At 47.1% G+C, this 23,242-nt stretch overlaps 2 protein-coding genes and 1 long non-coding RNA gene across 4 annotated transcripts in view; 2 read left to right on the forward strand and 1 right to left on the reverse strand.

Moving 5' to 3' along the window:
- Positions 1-9,553, forward strand: part of hspa4l (heat shock protein 4 like) — a 24,216-nt gene extending 14,663 nt beyond the window's left edge. Inside the window, exons 11-20 of one of the 2 annotated variants that reach the window (XM_048995966.1) lie at positions 47-180; positions 1,545-1,741; positions 2,224-2,274; positions 4,061-4,153; positions 4,818-4,961; positions 5,351-5,476; positions 6,202-6,309; positions 6,792-6,911; positions 6,986-7,147; positions 8,099-9,553. In XM_048995966.1, coding sequence (XP_048851923.1) covers positions 47-180; positions 1,545-1,741; positions 2,224-2,274; positions 4,061-4,153; positions 4,818-4,961; positions 5,351-5,476; positions 6,202-6,309; positions 6,792-6,911; positions 6,986-7,147; positions 8,099-8,296 — 1,333 coding nt within the window. In that variant the 3' untranslated portion in view covers positions 8,297-9,553. The remainder of the gene's footprint in view (positions 1-46; positions 181-1,544; positions 1,742-2,223; positions 2,275-4,060; positions 4,154-4,817; positions 4,962-5,350; positions 5,477-6,201; positions 6,310-6,791; positions 6,912-6,985; positions 7,148-8,098) is intronic. The other variant, XM_048995967.1, reaches the window with a different exon arrangement.
- On the reverse strand, positions 8,308-15,352 carry LOC125720504 (uncharacterized). The gene is made up of 2 exons (XR_007385480.1): positions 15,078-15,352; positions 8,308-8,456 (listed from the first exon to the last, which is right to left on the reverse strand). It is a non-coding gene; the product is annotated as an uncharacterized LOC125720504 (long non-coding RNA).
- On the forward strand, positions 13,423-22,848 carry plk4 (polo-like kinase 4 (Drosophila)). Its single transcript, XM_048995965.1, has 16 exons — positions 13,423-13,640; positions 15,061-15,156; positions 15,404-15,499; positions 16,016-16,130; positions 16,355-17,267; positions 17,357-17,439; positions 17,647-17,930; positions 18,528-18,632; positions 18,732-18,834; positions 19,695-19,844; positions 20,637-20,770; positions 21,007-21,101; positions 21,328-21,439; positions 21,534-21,659; positions 21,768-21,874; positions 22,562-22,848. The coding sequence occupies exons 1-16, from the start codon at positions 13,611-13,613 to the stop codon at positions 22,659-22,661; spliced, it is 2,649 nt and encodes an 882-aa protein (XP_048851922.1). The 5' UTR covers positions 13,423-13,610; the 3' UTR covers positions 22,662-22,848.
- The last annotated feature ends 394 nt before the right edge of the window (positions 22,849-23,242 follow it).

Consider the following 23,242-nt stretch of genomic DNA (forward strand, 5'->3'; position numbering starts at 1 on the left):
CATGGCTTTGTCTAAAGGGTCCCCCCCGTTCCACTTGTGCCCGCAGGGAGTGTGAGGTGTATAGCAGGAATCACCCTGCGCCCTTCTCCAAGGTCATCACCTTCCATAAGAAGGAGCCCTTGGAGCTGGAGGCCTTCTACAGCTCCCCCCAGGACCTGCCGTACCCGGACGTGAGGATCGGTAGGTGCAAGCAGGGAGATTAAGGGCACTCTTCCACCGCACCAGCTACTGTACCTCTGGTACTTCGAGAAAGTACCAAAAGTGTGGTTCTTGAAGGTGTTGGTTTTCCACTGCCGTAAAAACTGGTACCGCTGCCGAATGACATCATAACACCAGGTGGGGTATTTTGTAATGAATTAGAAAAATAGCTTTAGTGTATTATAGGGCTGGAGGATGTGCAATATTAATACCAATATAATTTTGTTTACTTAGTTTATCATGAGTTCGTAACTGTTTTCAAGGTGGCGTTTGTATTGTGTGTCAGCAGCAGGCTATTTGCATAATCAGTCGGCGTTTGAAGTTTCACCCCAAAGTACCAAAGAAGTACCCCAGCTGGTTTGGCACTTTTGGTACTGGAACTTTTGGGTACCTAAATTGGAACTTTCGGTACTGGAACTACAGGTACTCGACCGGAAGTCAATGGGAAAGCGAAAGTACCAAAAGTATCATAGCAAAAGTACGATATGTGGTGCAGTAGGAAAGCACCTAAAGTCTGATCTGCCTTAATATTAAACCTTCAAGGGAAGTAAAACCAAAATGGCAGAGGTGGAAGGTTCAAGTTCAGAAACTACAAATCCAGACCAAGATTTTGTTTCAACCAACCAAAATGGCATCTAAGCAGACCATTGGTTGTTGGCTTGTCCCTTTGCTTTTAAAATACCATAGCAACCATCATGGTCTGTATGCTGGATGGCTCATGAAAAATAGTGACTGATTTGCTCCTTAAACTTCAATAAATAGGGTAGGATGTCCTAATATCAAAGCTTAGCTTAGCTTGTCCTTATGAATTCAAATCTGAAAGAAAATTCCCGTAGCCCTGGTCAGTGTATGCTGCATGCTAAACGTCGTCATCAACTGCTCCATGACAGTAAAGTAGACAGGAAGACTTCATGAGAAATCAAAAGTACTAAGTCCCTTAGCTAAAGTAAAGCCCATATATCTGTATCATTCCAATTATGGCCTAAAAGTAAGGTGTCTTCAGGCTAGCAGCTCCAATAGAGTTCATTAATTTTTTTCCTCAAGCATTGACCCATGTGTGGGTGGCACACTGGGTAGCTTTGCTGAATCGTACCTCCAGCTGTAGCGGTTCGGGGTTGGCTTGCTCTCCTCCTGTAGCCCAAAGGCATGTATTTGGGTTGACTGTCAATATATTACCTCCTGTTATGCGAGTCTGTGTCCTGCGATGGACTGTTGCCCTCTGCTGCCCAGGATAGGTTCCTTGGCAACCTAGACCTGTTTGGAAGATGGATGGATGGATGGATGGATGGATGGATAACCCATGTGCTGAAGAAGCCATTTGTGGCTTTTGTCTTGGGCCTCCCCAGGGACCTTCTCAGTGCAGAACGTGGTGGCCCAGCCGGACGGGGAGAGCTCCAAGGTCAAGGTGAAGGTGCGCGTCAACGTGCACGGCATCTTCAGCGTGTCCAGCGCATCCCTGATCGAGAAGCAGAAGGGGGAGGGGCCGGACATGGCCATGGACACGGAGCCGGTGGTGCAGAACGAGGGCCGGCCCGAGGACCAGGTGAGGATGTCCCACAGATCGCGGAAGAAAGACCATACGGGTTCTTGAGTTCAGCTCAGACTTGGCCCGAGTCGGTGGTGGGCCATTTGTGGTTCCTCTTCTCCTCCAACCGCAAGCCTAGTGGAACATGACTGGTGGGGCAGAACCTGAAGACAAGGCCTCAGAGCAGGCTTGATAAATGTGCCTGTCTGAACGTAGACAAGTTCTCATGGATATCTGTGCTTCGGAAAGCGTCGAGGCCAGATACAGATGTCAGGCCTGTAGATCTCGAATCTCGATTTTACGCTCGGCTCGGGCGGATCCGCCTCCTCTAAATGCCCCTTTTCTGTTGCCTCCTCTAAATGCCCCTTTTCTGTTGCCTCTTCTAAATGCCCCTTCCCTGATACTGTCTCTGATCCGGTGTTTCTCTGTGCCCCCCCCACCCCACCCCCCCCACCCTTCCTGTACTCACCTCCTTTTTCTCGCTATTCCTGGCTCTGAAGCTGCACCCCTCTGTTCTCATTGAGGACGACACCTATAACTATGAAGAGGAGGTTTGTGATCCTCGTCTCGCATTACCCGCCCCAGAGCAACACCCCCCACGCCCACGCCCACGCCCACCCCCACCCCGCGGACAGATGCGAGTTCCGTGTGCGTGCGTCCGCGTTGTTTGTGTCCATCAAGGCTCGGCCTGGATACGCAACTGGGAAGCGGCGGAAATACTGCCCCCTTCTGAGTTGTTTATCCACTGCAGTGTGTACCACCATGTTCATGATGACGTATCGTTTCACCCCGATGTCCAACCCCCCCCCGGCTCCCCCCACCACTGTAACGTGTGTCGTTTGCCGCCTGCAGTGGCCTTCTTCCTGCGTCTCATGGCCGGTGGCCATTGCTTTTCAAAATGACTCTGTATATAAAGCGAAGCCACACTGCTTAATCAAACATGATGTGCTATAGCAGGTATTTAAGAATGTTTTGCGGGAATGACTGTTGGGGTAATGAGTTCTGACGAGGTCTGTCGTTCTTCTGTTGGATGTTGGACATTTACCTTTTATTTTATTTATCAGACAGTTTTGTCCAAAGCAATGCAGAGGTGAGAAAAATAGCACATCGCAAACATTTTGCGATTGGATAAGGGATTGTTATGTAAAAGTGATCTTGTCTTATCTCTTCCCTAAATAGACCAGCAACTTCTATATCCGGATAAATGATCGTATCGGAGTGAGGAATTCCTGACGTTGAGGGTCTTGGGTGTCCAGCTTTTAATGACCCATCAGCCTATAGTATATGGTCAACATACTATTTGTCCAGTGACTGAGCATATCTATGTCCTTTAGGCTTGAGTGCTTCATCCAGGCCTGAACCCTGAGTAGAGGAGTTCTGTGTTTTCTTTGCGAGACGCACCGTCCATAAAGGTTTCAGCCCTTGCTCTGCACCAAGAACCATGAGGGCCGGAATCATTTACTTACGGCATTTTGACAAGGCAGTTATTGGGCGGTTAAACATACTGTCTTCATACAGAACTTTGTAGATGAGAGTTTCTCATTGGAAAAGCATTTTTCACAATGCATGTCATTTATTACGGCACAGACCTGTTGACCAGCACTAAGAAAAATGAAATGTGCTTTGTGTTCTGCAGTCTGCAACCCTTAACATTCTGCTGCCTCATATCGAGCCTTATAACTGTAAATTGTAATATGAATCCATTGCCTTTTGTTTGGGGTAAGAGCAGGTAATGCATTGGCTGTGTAGCCTGTCATTTGTTAAGGTGTCATTTCCAGATTTTGCTTACGTTTCCCTTTTGGTCCATTGCTGTTTTTTGGAATGTATTTTGTGAATCGTGTCTCGATGTCCAAGGTGATTAATAAAGCCACTAAACCCCCTGAGGTTAATGTAAGCGTATCTTCCATGAGCTTGGTGGCTGTACAGGACCCCTGTGCTCAGATCTTGACCTTTAACCTTAAAGCTTAGATTTCCTTATGGTCAACAAGTGCTCAAGTTACAAGCTTTTCATGCAGGAAATTAGACCCTCAACTACAATCCAGTGTGACGGCCAATGAGTTGATGGTTTTATAAAGGGACTTATGTTTGTAGCAGGCCTTCAGTGTCACTGGAATCTCGGCCTTCTGTTTTGGACCCATGGACTTATTCAGGCCTGATTTATGAACTTCACGACAGGTCGTGTAGCTCCAGCGAGCCACGGGTCTCGCCTGCATCGGCCCAGATCCTGTGTCACACAGCGGGTCCCACACCAGAGCCTAGCCTCAGGCGAGCGTGAGGAGTTAAGCGGACAGGCGTGGCCTTTGAGGGAGTGTGACAGACTGTCGTTCTGTTTTTCAGACCAAAATGCAGGTGGAGCAAGAGGGCCACACCCAGGGGGAGGCGGGGAATCCGGCTGGAGACGAGGGCACAGCCGCGGGCTCCACTGGCAAGGTAAGTGCCCGGGACACGTACAGCTGTGCCAGTGTGAGTCGGCGTGGATCTGAGCACATCATTTCCATGAATGAGTCTCTCTGAGGGCAGCTTCCTCGTGTGGGAAGAGCGGATTATATCCTGTCTGCACACAGACAAATTCTCTCTTCTCTATAACATGAAGCCAGCTGGGCAGTGTTTCACTGAGAATTGCAGTGCTAGGCTGCCCAGTTTAGACGTTGCTTTTGAACAGGACTAGCCAGTAGTGAACAGGACAAGAATGACTAATCCTTAAATACCTTCTTGGCCAAAACGGTGCCGATCTGCCAACACTTGTTTTGGGGGGTCAACTCTGGGACAAACCTGCCCACACTTATAACGGGGGATATACACCAGGGCAGACCTGCCTAAACTTATCGCGGGGGGGTCTACACCAGGGCAGACCTGCCTAAACTTATCGCGGGGGGATATACACCAGGGCAGACCTGCCTACACTTATGGCGGGGGTCTACACCAGGGCAGACCTGCCTAAACTTATCGCGGGGGGGTCTACACCAGCCGAGCTCTTCATGTGCTGCCCCCATAGACCCACCGGCCACTTTTCTGCCTGCCTGGGGGCTTCCCCAGAGCGGCGACTGGCTGCCCTCCCTGTGGCGGCTGGGCAAACCCATGTCCTCGTTTGCAGGAGGGGACCACCGGGGAGAAGCAGGAGCAGGGGGCAGGAGCCTCCAAACCCAAGGTGAAGGTGAAGAGTGTGGAGCTGCCCGTTGTGACCAATACCATCCGGCAGCTGGACAGAGATGTCCTCGCCAGCTTTGTGGAGAATGAAGTAAGTGCCGACTGTGCCCCCGTGACTGTGCCCCCTTGCCTGTGCCCTCGTGCCTGTCCCCTCGTGACTGTGCCCTCGTGACTGTGCCCTCGTGACTGTGCCCACATGCCTGTTCTTGTGATTGTTCCTGTAATTGCGTCTGGTGATTCTCATGGTTGTGCCTGTGCACGTTTGTCTTTATTCTTCTTGATTCAGTGGGGCAGATATCTTTCTCTGCATGTTTCTCTGACCTTCTGATGCCTCTCTATATCTATTATTACCTGTATGCATAATGGAAATATAACAGTTCAGCCTTTGATGCAGAGCTCACTGTGGCCACTAGGAGGCATCAGTGAGGCATTTGGTTACAGTAAGGCGGCCGCTCCAGTGCACTGCTCCTCTGTTTTTAGGGGAAGATGATCATGCAGGATAAGCTGGAGAAGGAGCGCAACGATGCCAAGAATGGCGTGGAGGAGTATGTCTATGACCTACGGGACAAGCTGTGTGGGATCTACGAAAAATGCATCGGTGAAGATGTAAGGGTGATGCACACACAGACCCAGAGAAGCATGGTCACAGAGGCTGGCAGAGGGGTGGAATTACTGAGCCAATATAGCAACACTGAGGCTCAGAGTAGGGCAACCAGACGGACGGCACAAACACTCAGGCTCAGAGTAGGGCAACCAGACTGACTGCACAAACACTCAGGCTCAGAGTAGGGCAACCAGACTGACTGCACAAATACTCAGGCTCAGAGTAGGGCAACCAGACTGACTGCACAAACACTCAGGCTCAGAGTAGGGCAACCAGACTGACTGCACAAACACTCAGGCTCAGAGTAGGGCAACCAGACTGACTGCACAAACACTCAGGCTCAGAGTAGGGCAACCAGACTGACTGCACAAGCACTCAGGCTCAGAGTAGGGCTACCCCAATGGATGATACAGACACTCAGGTTCAGAGTAGGGCTACCCCAATGGATGATACAAACACTTAGGCTCAGAGTAGGGCTACCCCAATGGATGATACAAACACTCAGGCTCAGAGTAGGGCTACCCCGACAGACAGTACAAACAAAAGGCATAAGCTTGTAGAACATTGCCACCTAGTGCTTTTCATTCCTCACCATTAATTCTCTTTCACAGAAAAAATGTGTATCTTTTTGTTATCAGTTTATTTTGTTTCCATACAAAACATTTTATGTGAGTAAGCATGTAAATGAGCCCCGTCACTTAAGCAGCCCTACCCTCCATGTGTGCAGGAGAACAGTCGACTGAGCTTGGTGCTGGAGGACACAGAGACCTGGCTGTATGAGGAGGGGGAGGATCAGCCCAAGCAGGTGTATCTGGACAAGCTGGCGGAGCTGAAGGTGACCGAACAGTCGCAATGCAGCCACTCGGCCTTGCTTTGTAACTGCAGCTCTCCTGCTTTGCAGCTGCACTGTCTGCCATACAAACAAAACATCACCTGTTCTACAACTGCACTGTCTGCTTTGCAGACAAAACCTCTCTTGCTCTGCAACTGCACTGTCTGCCATGAAAACCTCTTCTCTTTGCATTTGTTTAGCACTTGCTTTTATCCAACATACAATTGAGAAAGCAGAGTCAGTCATTTCAGGGAACAATTGAGGGTTAAGGGCCTTGTCAAGGGCCCAGTGGTGACGTCACCCTGCCATCCCTGGGAGCTGAACAGGCAACCATCCAATCCAGTAGCACAATATCCTATCCCACTGAACCACACACCACATCTGTAAATGGTCAGAGTGGAGGTGATGGAGTTTGAACCTCGGATTTCAGGCCAACATGCAAAAAGCGTCGGTCGCCATTTACCCAGCTTGCCTTTTCTCCTCAGAGGTTCGGAGAGCCCATCCAGGAGCGGTACAGGGAGCAGGCAGAGAGGCCTCGGGCGTTCGAAGAGCTGGGCAAGAAGATCCAGCTGTTCATGAAAGCTGTGGAGGCCTACAGGCAGAAGGTCCGTAAACGCGTCCTCCTGCCGCTCGGCGTGAGCGATGGAACCTTGTAACGAAGGTGCCTCTCCCTGTGCAGAACGAGCGGTACGACCACCTGGACCCGGCAGAAATATCCACGGTAGAGAAGAGCTGCAGTGAGGCCATGGCCTGGATGAGCAACAGAATGAACGCTCAGAGCAAGCTGCCTATCACGCAGGACCCCGTGGTCAAGGTGGCGGAGATCTCAGCCAAGACCCAGGTGGGTCTGCCTGTGTGTGCGTGTCCCATGTGACCAAAACGATGGTCAAGATTGAAGATATTGGAGAGATCTGTCACCAACTCCTCAATGCACAGGACTAGCCCATGATACCAGAGTCACAATTCAGTGCACGGTTCAAACATGATTTTTCCATTGTGTCCTGATGGTTAACACTCCAATATTGCAATAACGGAATTACTGAAATTTAAAACAGGCCAAATTTTAATTAAAAGCCATTAGTAGCCTTTAATAACCGAGGGTGAATCAGAACCTTGCATGAAGTAATTGCACACTTCCAGGTGCATAAACTGTTCACTTCTTGGTGCATATTTCTGTTTTTAAAACCGCAAATGTGAAAAGAACACAGACTGAAACATTTGATTTGTACTTTAACATTTCTGGGTGTTTTTGCATTTCAGTACACTTAGCATTATGCATATATCATAGGCTACATAAACAGCATCTTTTTAATTAGCAAATATCGAAGCGGTGTTTGTAAACTTTGTAAACATTCTATCTGGTGATGATGAAAGGCACTGCTATAAATGAATAAATTGTTGCAAAAGTTAGTTGCAAAAATAATCTATGAAAAAAGTGGTGTAACAGTTAATCGCAATACTGATGCAGCTCTAATACATGTGTGTACATCACATGTGAGTCCCATGGGGCTACATTTGCTGAACGACATTCTGCATACCTAGAATTACTAAGATGCACTTGTTGATTTGATAATTTGCTTCACGTACGACATATTGTAAAAGTACGAAGAGGGATGCAAAGATATACTTCATATAAGCTGGATGTAAACAGAGTCTGAAGTGCAGAACAGATTTTGTTTAAGTGTCCAAGTGCTGAGGGTGAGGTAGCGATGTGAGGAGGTGCCAGGGGGGGTTCAGCTTCTAGGGGTGGGAGCCAGCGTGGTGTTGATGTCACTTTCCGGTCTTTGCCCAGGAGCTGGACGGGATCTGCAGTCCCGTCATCAACAGGCCCAAACCGCAGGTGGAAGAACCAGAGGAGGAGCAAGACAAGGGCAACGGCGCTCACAACGGCCCAGCTAGCCAGCCCAGCGGCCCTGACGCCCAGCCTGAGCCCAAGGCGGGCCACAACCAGCAACCCAAAACCGGCACCGGTGAGATGGAGGTGGACTGAGATGGAGCAACCCCCGAGGCCAACGAAACACACGCCATCCACCTGGAAACGTCCCCTGGATCCACCATCAATGGGCCGTCTGTCTCCTCTTCACAATATCACCTTTATCTTCCTCGTTGTTAATTCTTTCTTTATTCCCTCTGGGTTGTCGCAGAGTGTCCTGTGTCGGGTGAGAGTTAGGGCACCTAATTTCCAGTCGTACCTGTATGGTTAGAACCTGTTTGTGTTACCCAGTGCCGGTTCAGATCCATTAAAAAAAAAAAAAAACAACAACTCTGACCGTACCTGCCAGCATCTGGGGAGATGAAGGAGTGTTTAATCTCAAGTGGTGAACATTACTGCAGTCTAGTGGAACATGCGTAGAATTACTGTCTGTGACGCTCCAATGGCTAAAACGGAACAATATGTATGCAATAATACATATATATTTATATTTAAGATGTGAGTCTGAAAACTTGAGTTTAAAATCTGTAAATATTATTTTAGTTATTCAAATTGGCCTGCAGGTTGTAAATAGGGGGTGCATATCCCTCGTGTTTCGACATCAAATCTGCGTGGACACTGTCACCACTGTGGGAGGGACCTCCATGCATTCCTGTGTGTTCACCGCTAGAGCAGAACATGGTGAGAAAAACCTACATCTTAGTCTATATTACAGATATCACACAGATTAAGGCCACCGGGGGCTATTGGCATAAAAAAAAAAATAAATAGAAGGTTTCTCTGCCAGCCCTGTTAGATAATCATCTAAGACCATCAGACACGTTTCCCCGCAATTCAGTCTGCCTGTAACAGATTATATGCATTAAAAACACGAGTATCAGCATTTACCAACAATACGAAGTGTGGCACGATTTCAAAGAGTTTAGACCATCAATGAAGATTATGCAAGCTGGGAAGCGGGGTGAGCTTACTGGGGGACGCCCGCCCACGTGGTTGGTGTCTGAGGGGGCCTTTCTTGGGTTTGCACTATTTACTGATAACCTAAGACGAAGTCTGACTCTTACTTAGAATAAAAACCCTTGTGGAATGTGGACTGTTTCTCAGAAGGAAGGGTGTCCTTCGAGGGTGCTAAAGATCACGTTAGGAGCGTACCAGCGGCGCGCGGGACCGAGCACTTCCCGGGCATGCAGACAGGGGGCGCCGTCACTCCTGAAGTAGACAGCTTCTGTTTCTGTTTCTTAATGGCTTTAAGACACCAGTACGGCTGTGTTGCTACTGGGGAACAGTAATAAACCTCTAGCCTTCCTAAGCCTCTCCTGTTGTGCTGTGCTCGCCATTTGTCTGTGTGCTTTCTAAGTAACTCGGTGGAAGAGAGCGGCTCGCTCTGCTGCCCGGGGTTTCCACCAAAAATCTAACCCCCTCTCCGGACCGGCCCCAGAGAAGCCGTTTCCACACCGGTCAAAGCCTCCTGCTTTCCTCTCTTTTTCGCTCCAGCGTTGTGTCAGTGAAGATCAGACCTGCCCGGTCGATCTCTGGGGGCTCTGCCTTAGCTGGACTTAGCTGCCCGTTGCCGCCTGCAAACCAGAACAACCTGACGTTGCATCGGTTTCCCAGGAAACCTGTTATGCTCTTGCCAGAGCAGACTGCGTTATGGAATTTACAACCCCGTTTCCAAGAAAGTTGGGACGCCATGTAAAATGTAAATAACAGAATGCAGTGATTTACAAACGGTGTAAACCCATATTTAACCGAAAATGGAACAAAGAACAAATCAAATGCTGAAACTTAAAAATTTTATCACATATGACAAAAATATGCTCAGTTTGAATTTGATGCCAGCAAAACATTTCAAAAACTTTGGGATGGGGGCATTTTCACCACCGTGTTGCATCACCTCTTCTTTTAATGACACACTAAACGTTTAGGGACTGAAAAGACCAGTCGCTGGAGTTTTGAAAGTGAAATGTTGTCCCATTCTTGCCTGATATAGGATTTCGACTGCTCAACAGTTTGGGGTCTCTTTCGTTGTATTTTTTTGTTTCATGATGCGACGAAGGTTTTCAGCGGGTGACAGATCTGGACTGCAGGCACCCAGCCTCATCTACTATGGAGCCATGCTGTTGTATTACACACAGAATGCAGTTTGACATTGTCATGCTGAAATACACAAGGCCGTCTCTGAAAAAGACGTCTGTATGTCAGCATTTGTTGCTCTAAAACCTGTATATATCCCTCAGCCTTAATGCTGCATTCCCAGATGTGTCAGCCGCCCAAGCCATGGGCACTAACGCGCCCCCATGCCATCATACTGGCTTCTGAACTTTCCACTAATAACAAGCTGGATGGTCCCTCTTCTCTTTAGCCAGGAGGACTCAGCGTCCATGATTTCCAAAAAGAATTGGAAATTTTGATTTGTCAGACCACAGGACAGTTGTCCATTTTGCCTCAGACCATCTTAAATGAGCTCGGACCCAGAGCAGTCAGCGGCCTTTTTTGGATCCTGCTTAGATATGGTGTCGTCTCCGCGTGGTAGAATCCCATCCTGCATTTGTGCATGCAGTGACGCTGACAGTGGTTTTCGGAATGGTCCCAGAGCCCCAGCCGTGATTTCTACTATATAATCATGTCTGTGTCTGATTCAGTGCCACCTGAGAGTCCGAAGATCACATCTGTATTGGCTTCCAGCCTTGTCCCTTGCGTACAGGGATTTCTCAGGATTCTCTGAATCTTTTGATGATATTATGTACTGTGGACGATGAAATTCCCAAATTCTTTGCAATATTACATTGTGGAACATTATTCTTAAATTGTTTCACTATTTGCCCATGCGGTCTTTCACGGAGCGGTGAACGACTCCTCATCATCACTGCACAGAGACTCAATCTCTTGGAGGCTCCTTTTATACCCAGTCACACACACACACACACATTCAGAACCCTGGTATTTCTGCAGTAATAGCCAACAGTAACTGCTAATTCCTGCAGTAATTAGCAGTTGCTGTTGGCTACACACTACTTAGCCACAAAGTTAATTATATTTTGTAACCTTCGACACAGCGATAAGCTGCAGAGTTATTTGGGGCTATGATATACCCCAGACGATGGGCTGGCCCCCCATCCTGGGTTGTTCCCTGCCTCGTGCCCATTGCTTCCCGGATAGGCTCCGGACCCCCCGCAACCCAGTAGGATAAGCGGTTTGGAAAATGGATGGATGGATGGATACACTCATACTTCATTAAGACATTTAACTCAAAACCACGTTTATGTTGTATTTACAGAACGCTAGTTTTCTTAGTAATACCTTGGACGTTGATAAAAGGTGGGCAGTGATTGGCCAGCTAGCTGCCTGACCTTCCCCTGACCTGGCAACATGAGGCAGCAAACTGATGTTTCTCTCTCCATGCTGATAACTATAGCAGGATTAAAAATACAAGGCTTTTAATAGTACCCTTAGCTACCCACAAGGCCTGGCAAAATAAGCTGGACTACTTCTGCCATTGTTTTTTCCGATCCCCTGGCATGCTGAAGTGTGCTAAATGTCTAAATAAAAAACCAAGTGGGTCATCGTAGCAACGCTGAACTAATTACTGAAGTGGGTGAGGCTCCAATACTGTCTCTGGAATTAAGAAAAAAAGGTTAATGTTAAAAAAAAATGTGGATTCACGCATGCATTTTTTTTTAAATGACAAAATCACAAATATTCTGACAGTGTTTTCTTTACCCAAATAATGCCCTAGAGAACAGGAAGGATCTGCATGTGTTGAAAGAACAATCTGAAAATCTCACAGGGGAAATCTTAAAGAAAAAAGGTTTGAAAAAATGATAATAAGAGGTGTGATTGCTCTTTTATCTACTAGCGTGTCAGCTGTTAAGTGCTGCTTCGGAGGGGGCGATCCAAAGGAAGTGAATACAGATGAATCCAGATGGAGGTTCTGAACAGCTAATTATACTTCTGTGTCATCAGCTGGACGTTCCGTGGAGGTTTGCCTTAATGAGCCCTAGCTGTGACCACACAACTGACAGCAGCCGCCATCTGCCTTCGGAACATCGGCCTATCGACTTTCACTCGAAGGGCACGGAAGCTGCTCTTCCGCATTTGGAATAAGATGCAGATCCAAATATAAAAGGCTTATATATATATATATACATACATACATACATACATACATACGTATGGCTGCAAGGAAGATATCCAAATACACGTGGGGGTGTTACTGGCCCTATAAGTAGTTCCTGTATGGTGAGTAAGAGATGAATATGTGAATGAGGAGCTGAGGATTATTTGATTCTGATTGTACAGCAGTCTGAGCTCAACTGGTTAGCTGGGGCTACGGGGGGGGGGGGGGGCGGGGGGTTGGCAGGAGCTGCAGATATTGTTGATTGATTATTATTGAAATGATTTATCGGGCTCAACACAATGGCGAATTTTGACGGACATTTTGATCAAAATGCTATTTTTACCATAGACATAGTATTAAATCCGTAGCCTATATATTTTTTTTCCTCAATCAAAATGTTTTAATACGGACACGGCAGGTTAACTATCCCTCACGGTTACAATACTGTGAAATGGGAAGTTAATTTGCACTGCTATTCTATACATCAAATATTCAATCAAATACTGAAAATGTCATCAGGACTGGAGGTCAGGGGGAAAAAATTGAAATCACCAGCTAAATTAATTAAACGTTTAAACTTTAAGATAAAGTCTTATCAAAGTTTAAAATCCCAAATCAGGCTGGTGGAGGATTATCTTCATTGATGGTCTAGAGTTGCGGCGGATACGGTGTCTGAAGCAGCATGGGAGGGGACGCGACACACCCCGCATAACTTCCCTTTAAAATGACCTCTATGGGGACTGGCATCCCAAACACGGTGGCCGGAATCATACCCAGTGCTACAGATCATCGCAACAATTTTATAATTATAAAATTATAAAATAATACAATAATTATAATCTATGCCTAATGATTAGAAAGTGAAACTAACACGCCTCGTATTATTATTATTATTATTATTATTACTGATTATTAGTGGAAGGGTTGCAACGCAAAGATCCTAAAAAGGCGCCAGCATTTCTTTCCGTCAACGAGTGCTCAACGAAACGCCCCTGATTGGCCGGATGACGCCGCGTGCTTTGCTCTGTGAGGGCGGCGATTCGCTGACTGTCCGATGACGCTGACTGACGTCTGCGCAAGACTAACGGGCGCATATTTTCAAAATGGAGGAAGCGCTGACAATTTTCCCTGAGAACAAAAAGATGGAATACAAACGCTGTTTCAGAAGTTGCGTTTCAGCTGACAGGCTTAACAAATGAGTAGATACGCACGTACGCATAAACGGATAACTGTGTGGATTACAAGTTTGACAAGATGAGTGTTTCAATCGGCAATAAAATCGAGGTGAGTGGCTAACATTGGACCTGTAGACACATCGTAGGCCGTGAATCATTTTAAAACACTGACACCCGTGGAAGCAGGTCGTGGTGGACATTTATCCCGTCCGTGTTTTCCGTCTGGCGTGATAACAAACATAAAGCTTCTTATTGCCAAGCAACAGTCGATTGCGTCAAGTTATATTACTTTGCATTAGTGCAGAAGTACACGCCCTCACTTTTCGTCTGCTAAAATGACAAAAAGATGTGGCTGAATATATAATCGCAACTATACATTCCGGAGTTATTCATTTACAACACATAATGTAATATTTGCATTTTCGGGCGGTTTACAAATTATTTGAACAACATTAATAATTTGCGGCGCAGTTGTTGACAAGAAATTGTAGTTGTTCGTTTTGGGATTTTTATTATGTGGCTTGTTAACTGTGGCTTGGTTGAATAAATTACTTATAAATGACCTCTAGTTTAATATCTGCGTTTTAATATTTTATTTAAAGAGTGAATGGTAGTTGTGAGGATAGTGCGTTCTGGGTGTGTTTTCAAGCGCAGCTGTTGGCTGTGAAGAAGCACGCAGATCTGTAACGCATATGGACACTGCATTGTCGATTTTTCAGTTTTTTTAGATGGATTTGTTTTCTGTTGTTAAATCGTGATTAATAACAGGCATTTTTGTAACTTATACGTCATGACTTTTTTATACCTATGACATTACAATCAGTGCAAATATTAAAAATAGAGACGATGCATGTGTGCACGTGTAACAGAGGCTGCTTTTCTTCTCCGGCTCGCGTTAATTCGCTGTTTATCCACACAGTCCCGACCAGCAGCAGATGGAATGACAGCAGTAGTCTCAATGTTATTCAAGAATTGGTCCCGTGTGCATTTAAAGCATCCCATGGGATACCTGTAATGTTGCTAGGAAACGGTGACAGCGTCGTTTCTTGCAAGTATTAGCGCCGTAGCGGGAAACAAACCGGGAATATGCTTTTCAGTTACTGGGATAACAACCGCAAACATTCGATTACCCATCAAGGCAGAGAGGGCTACACTACCGGCGATCTGAAAGTATTTTTAAAATGTTCGATCGGGTCCTTAATCTATTTCAAAATTTGACAAACAAAAGCAAAGTGGCAGAAGATGAGAAGTTTCTTTCATCTGCAGCCCACGAACTCGGGATCGAGGTAGTTCTGTTCACGTTTGATCGCTTTGTTGCATATCATGTCATGAACGCCGGACTCGCAATGTACTGGGCAAGTGTCTGGCAATAAGTGTCTGCAATTACAATTTTATAAGCAAAATGCTTCTGTATTGTCGTTTTTACCATTATTTAGTTACCTTTAGTTAACTGTTCTGGTCTGTAATGATTGTGGTGGTCGTACTGCTTAAAAAAATCACCATTTACAATTTTTTTCTTTTTCCCGCAGGATTTCAAAGTACTCACCCTGCTGGGGAAGGGGTCGTTTGCTTGTGTTTACAAAGCCAGATCTGTAAACACAGGTTTGGAGGTTGCCATTAAGATGGTAGGTATTCCTTTTATTTACGTTTTATTTTAAAGTGCGAACTTCCATGCGACCAGTTAATTTACGAAGCGTCGCCGAAAGTGGTGCCAGACGCAGTTAAGCGTATTAGTAAGTTCTTCGATGAATCAAGACTCTGTCTGTAAAATAACCTTAAACCTGAGAGATTAGGTGACCGCGACGCGGAGGAGTTCGTTACGGAGACACCTGTGCGCAGTAATTACCAGCTGCCGCTGTCCCGCCTCCGCAGATTGACAAGAAGGCGATGCAGAAGGCGGCCATGGTGCGGCGTGTCAGCAACGAGGTGGAGATCCAGTGCCGGCTCAAGCATCCCTCCATTCTCGAGGTAGAAGACTGCAGGTCGCCAGAAGCTCATTAACGTAGTATAAAAGCAACCGAAGGGATTGGTTTACAGCGTAGTGATGCTGTAAAAAAAAAAAGCGTAGTGATCGTGTCAGTTTTATACCTTAGATTACTGTACGGTTGTTATAACATGGATAACACACTATTGTTTACTGAGTTAATTAGGGTGTCCCACCATTTTTATTGATCTCAATTTTATTGATTCTGTAACTCAATTATATGAAAGCATACTTGAGCTGGACACAGGCCTGTTTTTGATTGTGTTAATAGTTTTTGGTAGATGTTAAATTTAATAAGGCTGTGTGTGATTGATTTCGTTTTAAGCTAAAAATCAAGTAAGGTAGACGAACTTCCATTTTAAGTCTAATGGATTTCTAATGCTACTTCCAAATCTTCAATTATTTGCCTTAACCTAATTTAAATTATATAAAGAATTAATGCAATAGTCCAGGCAAAGTCCTCAGTCTTTCCTGTGCTAACAGCGCCCTCTTTCTTCCAGCTGTACAATTACTTTGAAGACAGTAACTACGTTTACCTAGTTCTTGAGATGTGTCACAATGGAGAGATGAGCCGATATCTGAAGGACAGGCAGAACCCTTTCACAGAGGATGAAGGTGTGTGAAAGTTTTACTGTATGTACTGTGCTGTTGGGCCTGTTCAAATATTAATGTCATTATAATGTTTATGGAAAAAATGTACAAAGAATTTAATCTTACTAAAAGAGGTTTGGTAATGCAGTAGTTTACTGTTAGTTTTCAGCTCTGTTTGGGAGTAAGAAAAGGCGAGAAAGGCTCTGCGTTGCAGGGGTATCTAACCTGGTGTGTTTGCTGTGGGGCAGCGCGGCACTTCATGCAGCAGATCGTGAAGGGCATGCTGTATCTGCACACCCACGGCATCATGCACAGGGACCTGACCCTCTCCAACCTGCTGCTCACCAGCAGCATGAACGTCAAGATCGCCGACTTCGGTCTGGCCACGCAGCTGAAGCTGCCCAACGAGAAGCACTTCACCATGTGTGGCACGCCCAACTATATCTCCCCCGAGGTGGCCACGCGCAGCGCCCACGGCCTGGAGTCCGACGTCTGGGCGCTGGGCTGCATGTTCTACGCCTTCCTGATGGGACGGCCGCCTTTCGACACGGAGACGGTGAAGCACACTCTCAACAAGGTGGTCCTGGGCGACTATGAGATGCCTGCCCACGTGTCCCGGGAGGCCCAGGACCTGATCTGCGCCCTTCTGCGCAAGGACCCGGCCGAGCGGCCCAGCCTCTCAGCTGTGCTGGAGCACCCATTCATGACGGGCTGCGGTGGGGGGAGATCCCTAGGGCTGCCTAGCAACTCCATGGACAGCGGGATCGCCACCATCTCCACCCTGTCCGTTGGAGGAAGCACCAGCGGCGCCGGCAGCCGGCTGCACCGCAAAGCCCGGCAGGGAATGGGGTCGGCCCTACCCAACCGCATGGTTCTTCCGGCTAATGTGGCCCCCCAGGGCCGGGGAGGCTGGCCTGGCCCGGAGGCTGCCGCCCTTGCGGGACGCAGAGCCGAGGCGGGTCAGAGGAGCGACGACGAGAGGCCACACTCCCGATACCTGAGACGGGCCCATTCATCTGACCGCTCCGGGTCCTCGCTCCCGGGAAAGGTGGGGGCCAGCCTGGAGAGGTGTCGCTCCGTGGAGGTCCTACCCAGGTCACATGGGCGAGCCCCCCCGGAGCCCATGTGTCCCCCCTCCCCTCCGGTGAAGCTGACTTCAGAGTAAGACGGACCTGTATAATATATGTGGCTCCAGTCTGATGGATAGGCAGGTGGTGGTAAACTGACTCGCTAAATGCTCTCTCTTCTAGCTCTGGGTGCTTCGTACCCACACATCCATCGCTGTCGTTCGGTCAGCAGGAGACAGAGAGCCGTTCGGGGAGGCCGGCTGATGGTGAGTATGATTCTCAGAGGGGCGCTGAGATGACAGCAGTGATGTAGCTGTACTGGCAGCCTTGATGGTGGCGGTGATGTGGGGTTCAGTTGAAACGAAGCGTAGCAATAGCAGTTAGGATGGAGGACAATCTATCCAGAAGTAGCAGCTGTGACGCGATTGGGATCTGCGGCTTGAACGTGGTCAGAACAAGTCTCTGCTTTCCAGGTTCCTTCCCCAAGCCCACCGACACGAGCTCCCACAGTAACAGCAGCTACCATGGAAACGCAGACACTCGGGCTCTCCCTGGGTCCTGGGGCCGGCCTCCCAGTCCTCACGCAAACCCTGGAGCTTTCGGTGACTGCCAGCCGCCATGCGGAGCAGACCTGCGGGCCCTTCTGCCTAAAGAGCCCCCAGGCGATGACAAGCAGAAACGCCCCCACAGGACGGCACTCACACCGCTGTCTGCAGCCAGACTGAAGCCCATTCGACAGAGGACTAAAAATGCTGTGGTAAGATTAGCCTTAGCTCCCTGAATACTGGGGTCTGATTAGCATTAGCATGCGGATCACTTTAAGTCAGACAAGCATTAGAAGACGTGGTAAGATTTGCATTGTTGCTGGATTTCCCCTAGACTTTGGTTTTGCCTTAAAACACTGTGGTAACATTACCATCAGCTGTTTGAACAGTGTGGTCAGATGGGTGCTGGCACTGCAAACACCGTATAATCATAACATTAGTATTTTGCACAAAATCAGGACCCCTGAAAGAACTAGTGCACCTCTATTGGCCATACAGAACCAGTGACCCACTGAAATAGCAGCCAGTAACCATCTGCTAAATTGATTGGTAAATATAAATTACATTTATTATTATCATACAATTTACGTTCTCCCTGGGATTTGAACCCATGACCTTTGCGTTGTTAGTCCAATACTCTACTTATTGTGCTCCATATTTAATATTTGTTCTAATAAAGGACATAATGTTTAGTGTAGTGTTCATTGTCGGCTCTCTACAAGGGAGAGAGAGATGAATCGCATTCTTAAAATGTGATCATATGCAGAGATGGTGGCATTGCTACATGTGGTGTCCTCTTTCCCATCCAGGTGAGCATCCTGGAGACAGGCGAGGTTTGCATGGAGCTGCTGAAGGGCCAGGGCTCCCAGGAGAGAGTGAAGGAGGTGCTCCGGATCTCCTGCGATGGCTCTATGGTGGGTGTCCGACCTACTGCCTTCCATGTGACAGTCATGGGGACTCGAGCTGCAGCGAGCTTTCGGTTCATATCCTCACAGTGAGATTTTGGTCCTTAGGTGACCATTTACCAGCCGGTTGAAGGTCGAGGTCCCCCCGTCCTGGACTGTCCCCCTACCCCACCTGAAGATATTTTCATCTGCAGCTATGAGGACCTGCCAGGTAAACAGGATGGAAGCCTTAATGTCATGTATGATGTCTGCTCAATGCATAAAGAAGTCGCATCCAACATTTTTATCCTTTTTTTTATTGGAACATGAACAAGTTACATTCAGAACAACCAGTTTCCGATTCCTTTTTGAAAGTATAACCCAGCCACCCCTCTCCCCTCAACCGACCAATAGGATAATGCCTACCAACCCATCGCAGGGCACACTCACACACCATTCACTCACGCATAAACACCTACGGGCAATTTGGTAACTCCAATTAACCTCGGCCTGTTTTTGGACTTTGGGGGGGAAACTGGAGTACCCGGGGGAAACCCCACAATGACACGAGGAGAGCATGTGAACTCCACACACATGGAACCAAAGCGGAGACTCAAACCCTGATCCTAGAGGTGCGAGGCTACAGTGCTGATCGCGCTAACATACCGCTCCCTATCAGATTTGTCCACATCACTGTTGTGTGTGTGGTTGTGCATCCTTGACTGTCACTGATGATGGTTCCATGTGCTTCAAACATCATGAGGAGGTTTCAAGTACTGGACAAAAACCTTCTGCTGTCAGGCCTTGCCTGTTTTTCCATAAGGAAGAGGTGGAAGTTGTCATTTAAATGATGTGCAGTGAAGTCCGATGGTCTTGGTTCCCTGTTTACTTCTGTAAGAGCACTAATACCCTTCCCCCACAAAGCAGACACACCTGAACATCCCCATAAGCATTTATAAAAGTCAATGATCCCATGGGGGCAAAATGAACGATACGGGCCAGGAACCAGTCCCATCTCATACGTACATCTCAGTGCTAGATATGGCAAAATTGTATATACTGATGTCTTTTTATTTTTAATTGTCTTCGTAGAGAAATACTGGAAGAAGTATCAGTATGCCAGTAAGTTTGTTCAGCTAGTTAAATCGAAGACGCCAAAGGTCACCCTTTACACGAAGTATGCCAAGTGTATGCTGATGGAGAACTCGCCCAGCGCCGACCTGGAAGTCTGCTTCTATGACGGTGAGCATGGCTGGCTTGGTTTTTGACCCAGTGTACGATTTCCTTAAGTCATGATCCATGATGTGGTTTCAAACACCAGGTCACTTACAATTAAAGAAAGCGATTTTGAGGTCTGATCACAGACCTCAGTGCTTGAAACACCCTTTCATAAAGGAACTGTTTGAAACCTGCAGGCTGAAGAGAGTTGGAGTATTCTGGGAAATGCACTTAGACCTCTGGGGGAAAAAAAATTGAGACTACAGCAACATTTTTAGTTTCACTTGTTTCTCAGTTTATGAGAATGTGTCTGTAAAATTTACATACAAGGGCTTCTTTCGTGCTTTATGGGTTTTTAAGGGCTTCCAGGAGTCCCAGCAGTGCACCTCACACCACTTAATGCTTCCCATTCTTTTTGAAGGTCACTTGAGGTCATCTTCCGATTTTATGAGGAACTGTCTGATAAGTTGACGGTCACCTCTGGCATTAGAAGGCTGCTTCTGCCCTTTACCTGACTGGTTTCTGGTCCATCCCAGTGTCTCCTGCTTTGCCATATTGTTGTGTACTGCTGTCTTAGAAACTTGGAACCAGCCTGCCTCGCAGCATAGACTTCTGCCAGCAGAACCAGGATTAAACCAAGGTTTAAAAATGCAAAAAAAAAATAATAATTGAGTGGTCTCTTATCATATGGGGAATATTGGCAGTGAGGCTCAACGCTTCACTGATTTATGCTGGATCTGATCGAGGCCAGGCTCACCGCTGAAAACAAGTGTCTGGGTAGGATGGGTGTGCTGATGGTATGTTGGATCTCCTCAGGAGCAAAGACACATAGATCTGCAGAGCTGGTCCGCGTGGTGGAAAAGACGGGGAAATGCTTCACGGTGAAGGGGGACGTGGGGCTGTCTGGCCTGAGCCCAGAGAGCAGAGCCTACGTGGAGCTGTCTGACCAGGTACCGCGAGCGTCACAGACACCGTCGGCCATCTTGGTTCAGCTCCCTGGCAAGATGGCTTCCCAAAGAACAGCACTGTAGAAGCCCAATTTGAAACTGATAGAGAAAAATATTCTACTTCGGATATTTATATGTGTACCTGTTTTGGGTGGGAAGGTCTTAGTATGGGAGGCATTAGTTTGACTCAATATATGCGAGTGCCTTGTGATGATTGACAGCTTCTGCGTCCTATCCAGGGGCACCGGATGTGCCTGGCTTTGGAGGCTGCAGTTGGCGCGGAGGAGCAGCGCAGCGGCAAGTCCACACCCTTCTTCCCTATCGTCGTCGGCAGGTAATGTGCCTCCCTGTAGACGTCCCTCCCCTAACCGACGCTCTAATGTAACGTCGGATGTTGGTGCGCAAACGGTATGTTCATAGATGATGACGGATATTTACTGCGATATTTTTCTTTATTTTGTCTTAAGATATAAATGTGTGTGTCAGCTGTTAGTATGATTGGCAGATATGCATCAGAGTCATTCTTAAGCCTCTTTGTCTGGATTTTGTGGTTCCTCCAGGAGGCCCATCCATCCTGACGTCCCGAGCTCCACAAGCCAGACGACCCAGACCAAGCAGCCCCCCCACAGCCCTGCTGAGGAGCCCGCCCACCAACCTCACATCACCCCCTCGGTGAGACCTCGTGCCCCTGGATGAACCCCACTACAGCTGCCTGCCATTGTTCTCTGTGGTCAGTTTCTCATCTTGGTACTCTCCTGTCTTTTAGATGATGTCCTACAGTGGTTCAGACTTCACCTCCGCCAGCCTGGCGAAGAGTCGGTCTCTACCATCAGCTAACGCAGGGAATGTCCTGAAGTCTGTGTTTGTGCCCAATGTTGGCTGGGCCTCGCAGGTACTGCCCACTTTTTGTGCTGAGCCTCACCTTTTTCTATAGTCTGATTAGCTTTCCTGGAGGTGACGGTATTCGTGTTAAGGTCCCCTCTGTGTTGGTGCTCTGCAGCTAACTAGCGGGGAGGTCTGGGTGCAGTTCAACGATGGCTCCCAACTTACGGTTCAGGCAGGGGTCTCCTCCATCAGCTACACCTCCCCTGAGGGACACACCACCAGGTAGGACTGTGAGCTTCTAACCCATGTTAACATATGATGCCGTCTTATAAAGGAGTGGCTCAGCGTTTGCGTAAACTTCCACTTTAAAAATGAATCTACATTATGTTTCAAAGCGCACGTGCAGGGTTTGTTGTATATTTTATGCACTGATGTGTTATGATGGACAACCCAGAGTATAGACTGCAAATAGTGGGGTGGTGTGCGGTCCAGTAGGTTGTGGGTTTGAATCCCATGTGATCATATCACTTTTAGTTCCTTTGATCAATGTGCTGCTGCCCAGCTACTGAACCACTGGATTCTGCCTGATCCGGCTCTCTGACCACAAACTGGCCTCACTTGTACATTACATTGGACAAAAGCATTTACTAAATGAATGAATGTAAAAATGTGATGTGAAGTGCAGGCAGTAAGTATAGTACTTTTAAAGGGGGAGTCATAAACTTATGGCAAGTACTACAATAAAGACAAAGAGAATAAAATGTGTGAACTCTGTGTTCAACGGAGCAGAATATAAGTGTGTATCTTAACTAGGGCTGCGAAGGGGTGGGATGTTTTCAGAAACTTTCCATTCTATGGGAAGTTAAGCTGGGGAATTTTGGGAATATTCCAGGTTGGAAACTTTTTCCATGAGAATTAATGGAAATATAAAGGAATTAACAGGACAATTCCCGGAATTTCTGTCTGTAGATACAAAGAGAACGAGAAGCTTCCGGAACATGTCAAAGAAAAGCTGCACTGCTTGTCTTCCATCCTGGGACTCCTGGCCTGCCCAGCAGGGCGGCGCTAAAAAGCTTTCTGCCTGTAAATATTTTTAATTGTACAGTTTATTAATATAATGTAAAGGAATTTATATTTTTAATGTTTTTGTACTGTAATGTTTTTTTACACTGTCATACTTCTATACCATAGCTTCGATCCGTTGTAAATGCATAGATAAAATGAACTTAAGCAATAAACATCTAGAAGCTGTGTGTACAAAAAGTCTTGTTAAGTGGTCTTATATCCTAATTTTTCACGTTTTTGCAGAAAATTAAAGGTGGTTACATTTAAAAGTGACGATGAATCTGAAGATTGTGCGAACATAATTGACTATATCTGCTTTCCGTTATCTAAGGCGGAATAGCGAATGAACAATGCGTCACGATGGCACAGGGTTTCGGTGTGAATATGAGGCCCTTGCTGAAATCTACAGCATTGATACATTATTTCCCAGTTACACGCATAAGAAATTTCCAAACCAGAGGAGGTTATTCGGCCCATCAAGCTCGTTTGGGGACACTTTAGGGCACAATGAATACCGCCTTAAATTAAGGAAAATAGACCATCTCAAAGCCTAAGAGACGTTCTCAGAAGGCGTGTATCTAACGC

The sequence above is a fragment of the Brienomyrus brachyistius genome, chromosome 25 (genome assembly GCF_023856365.1).
Source record: "Brienomyrus brachyistius isolate T26 chromosome 25, BBRACH_0.4, whole genome shotgun sequence".
NCBI lineage: Eukaryota > Metazoa > Chordata > Actinopteri > Osteoglossiformes > Mormyridae > Brienomyrus > Brienomyrus brachyistius.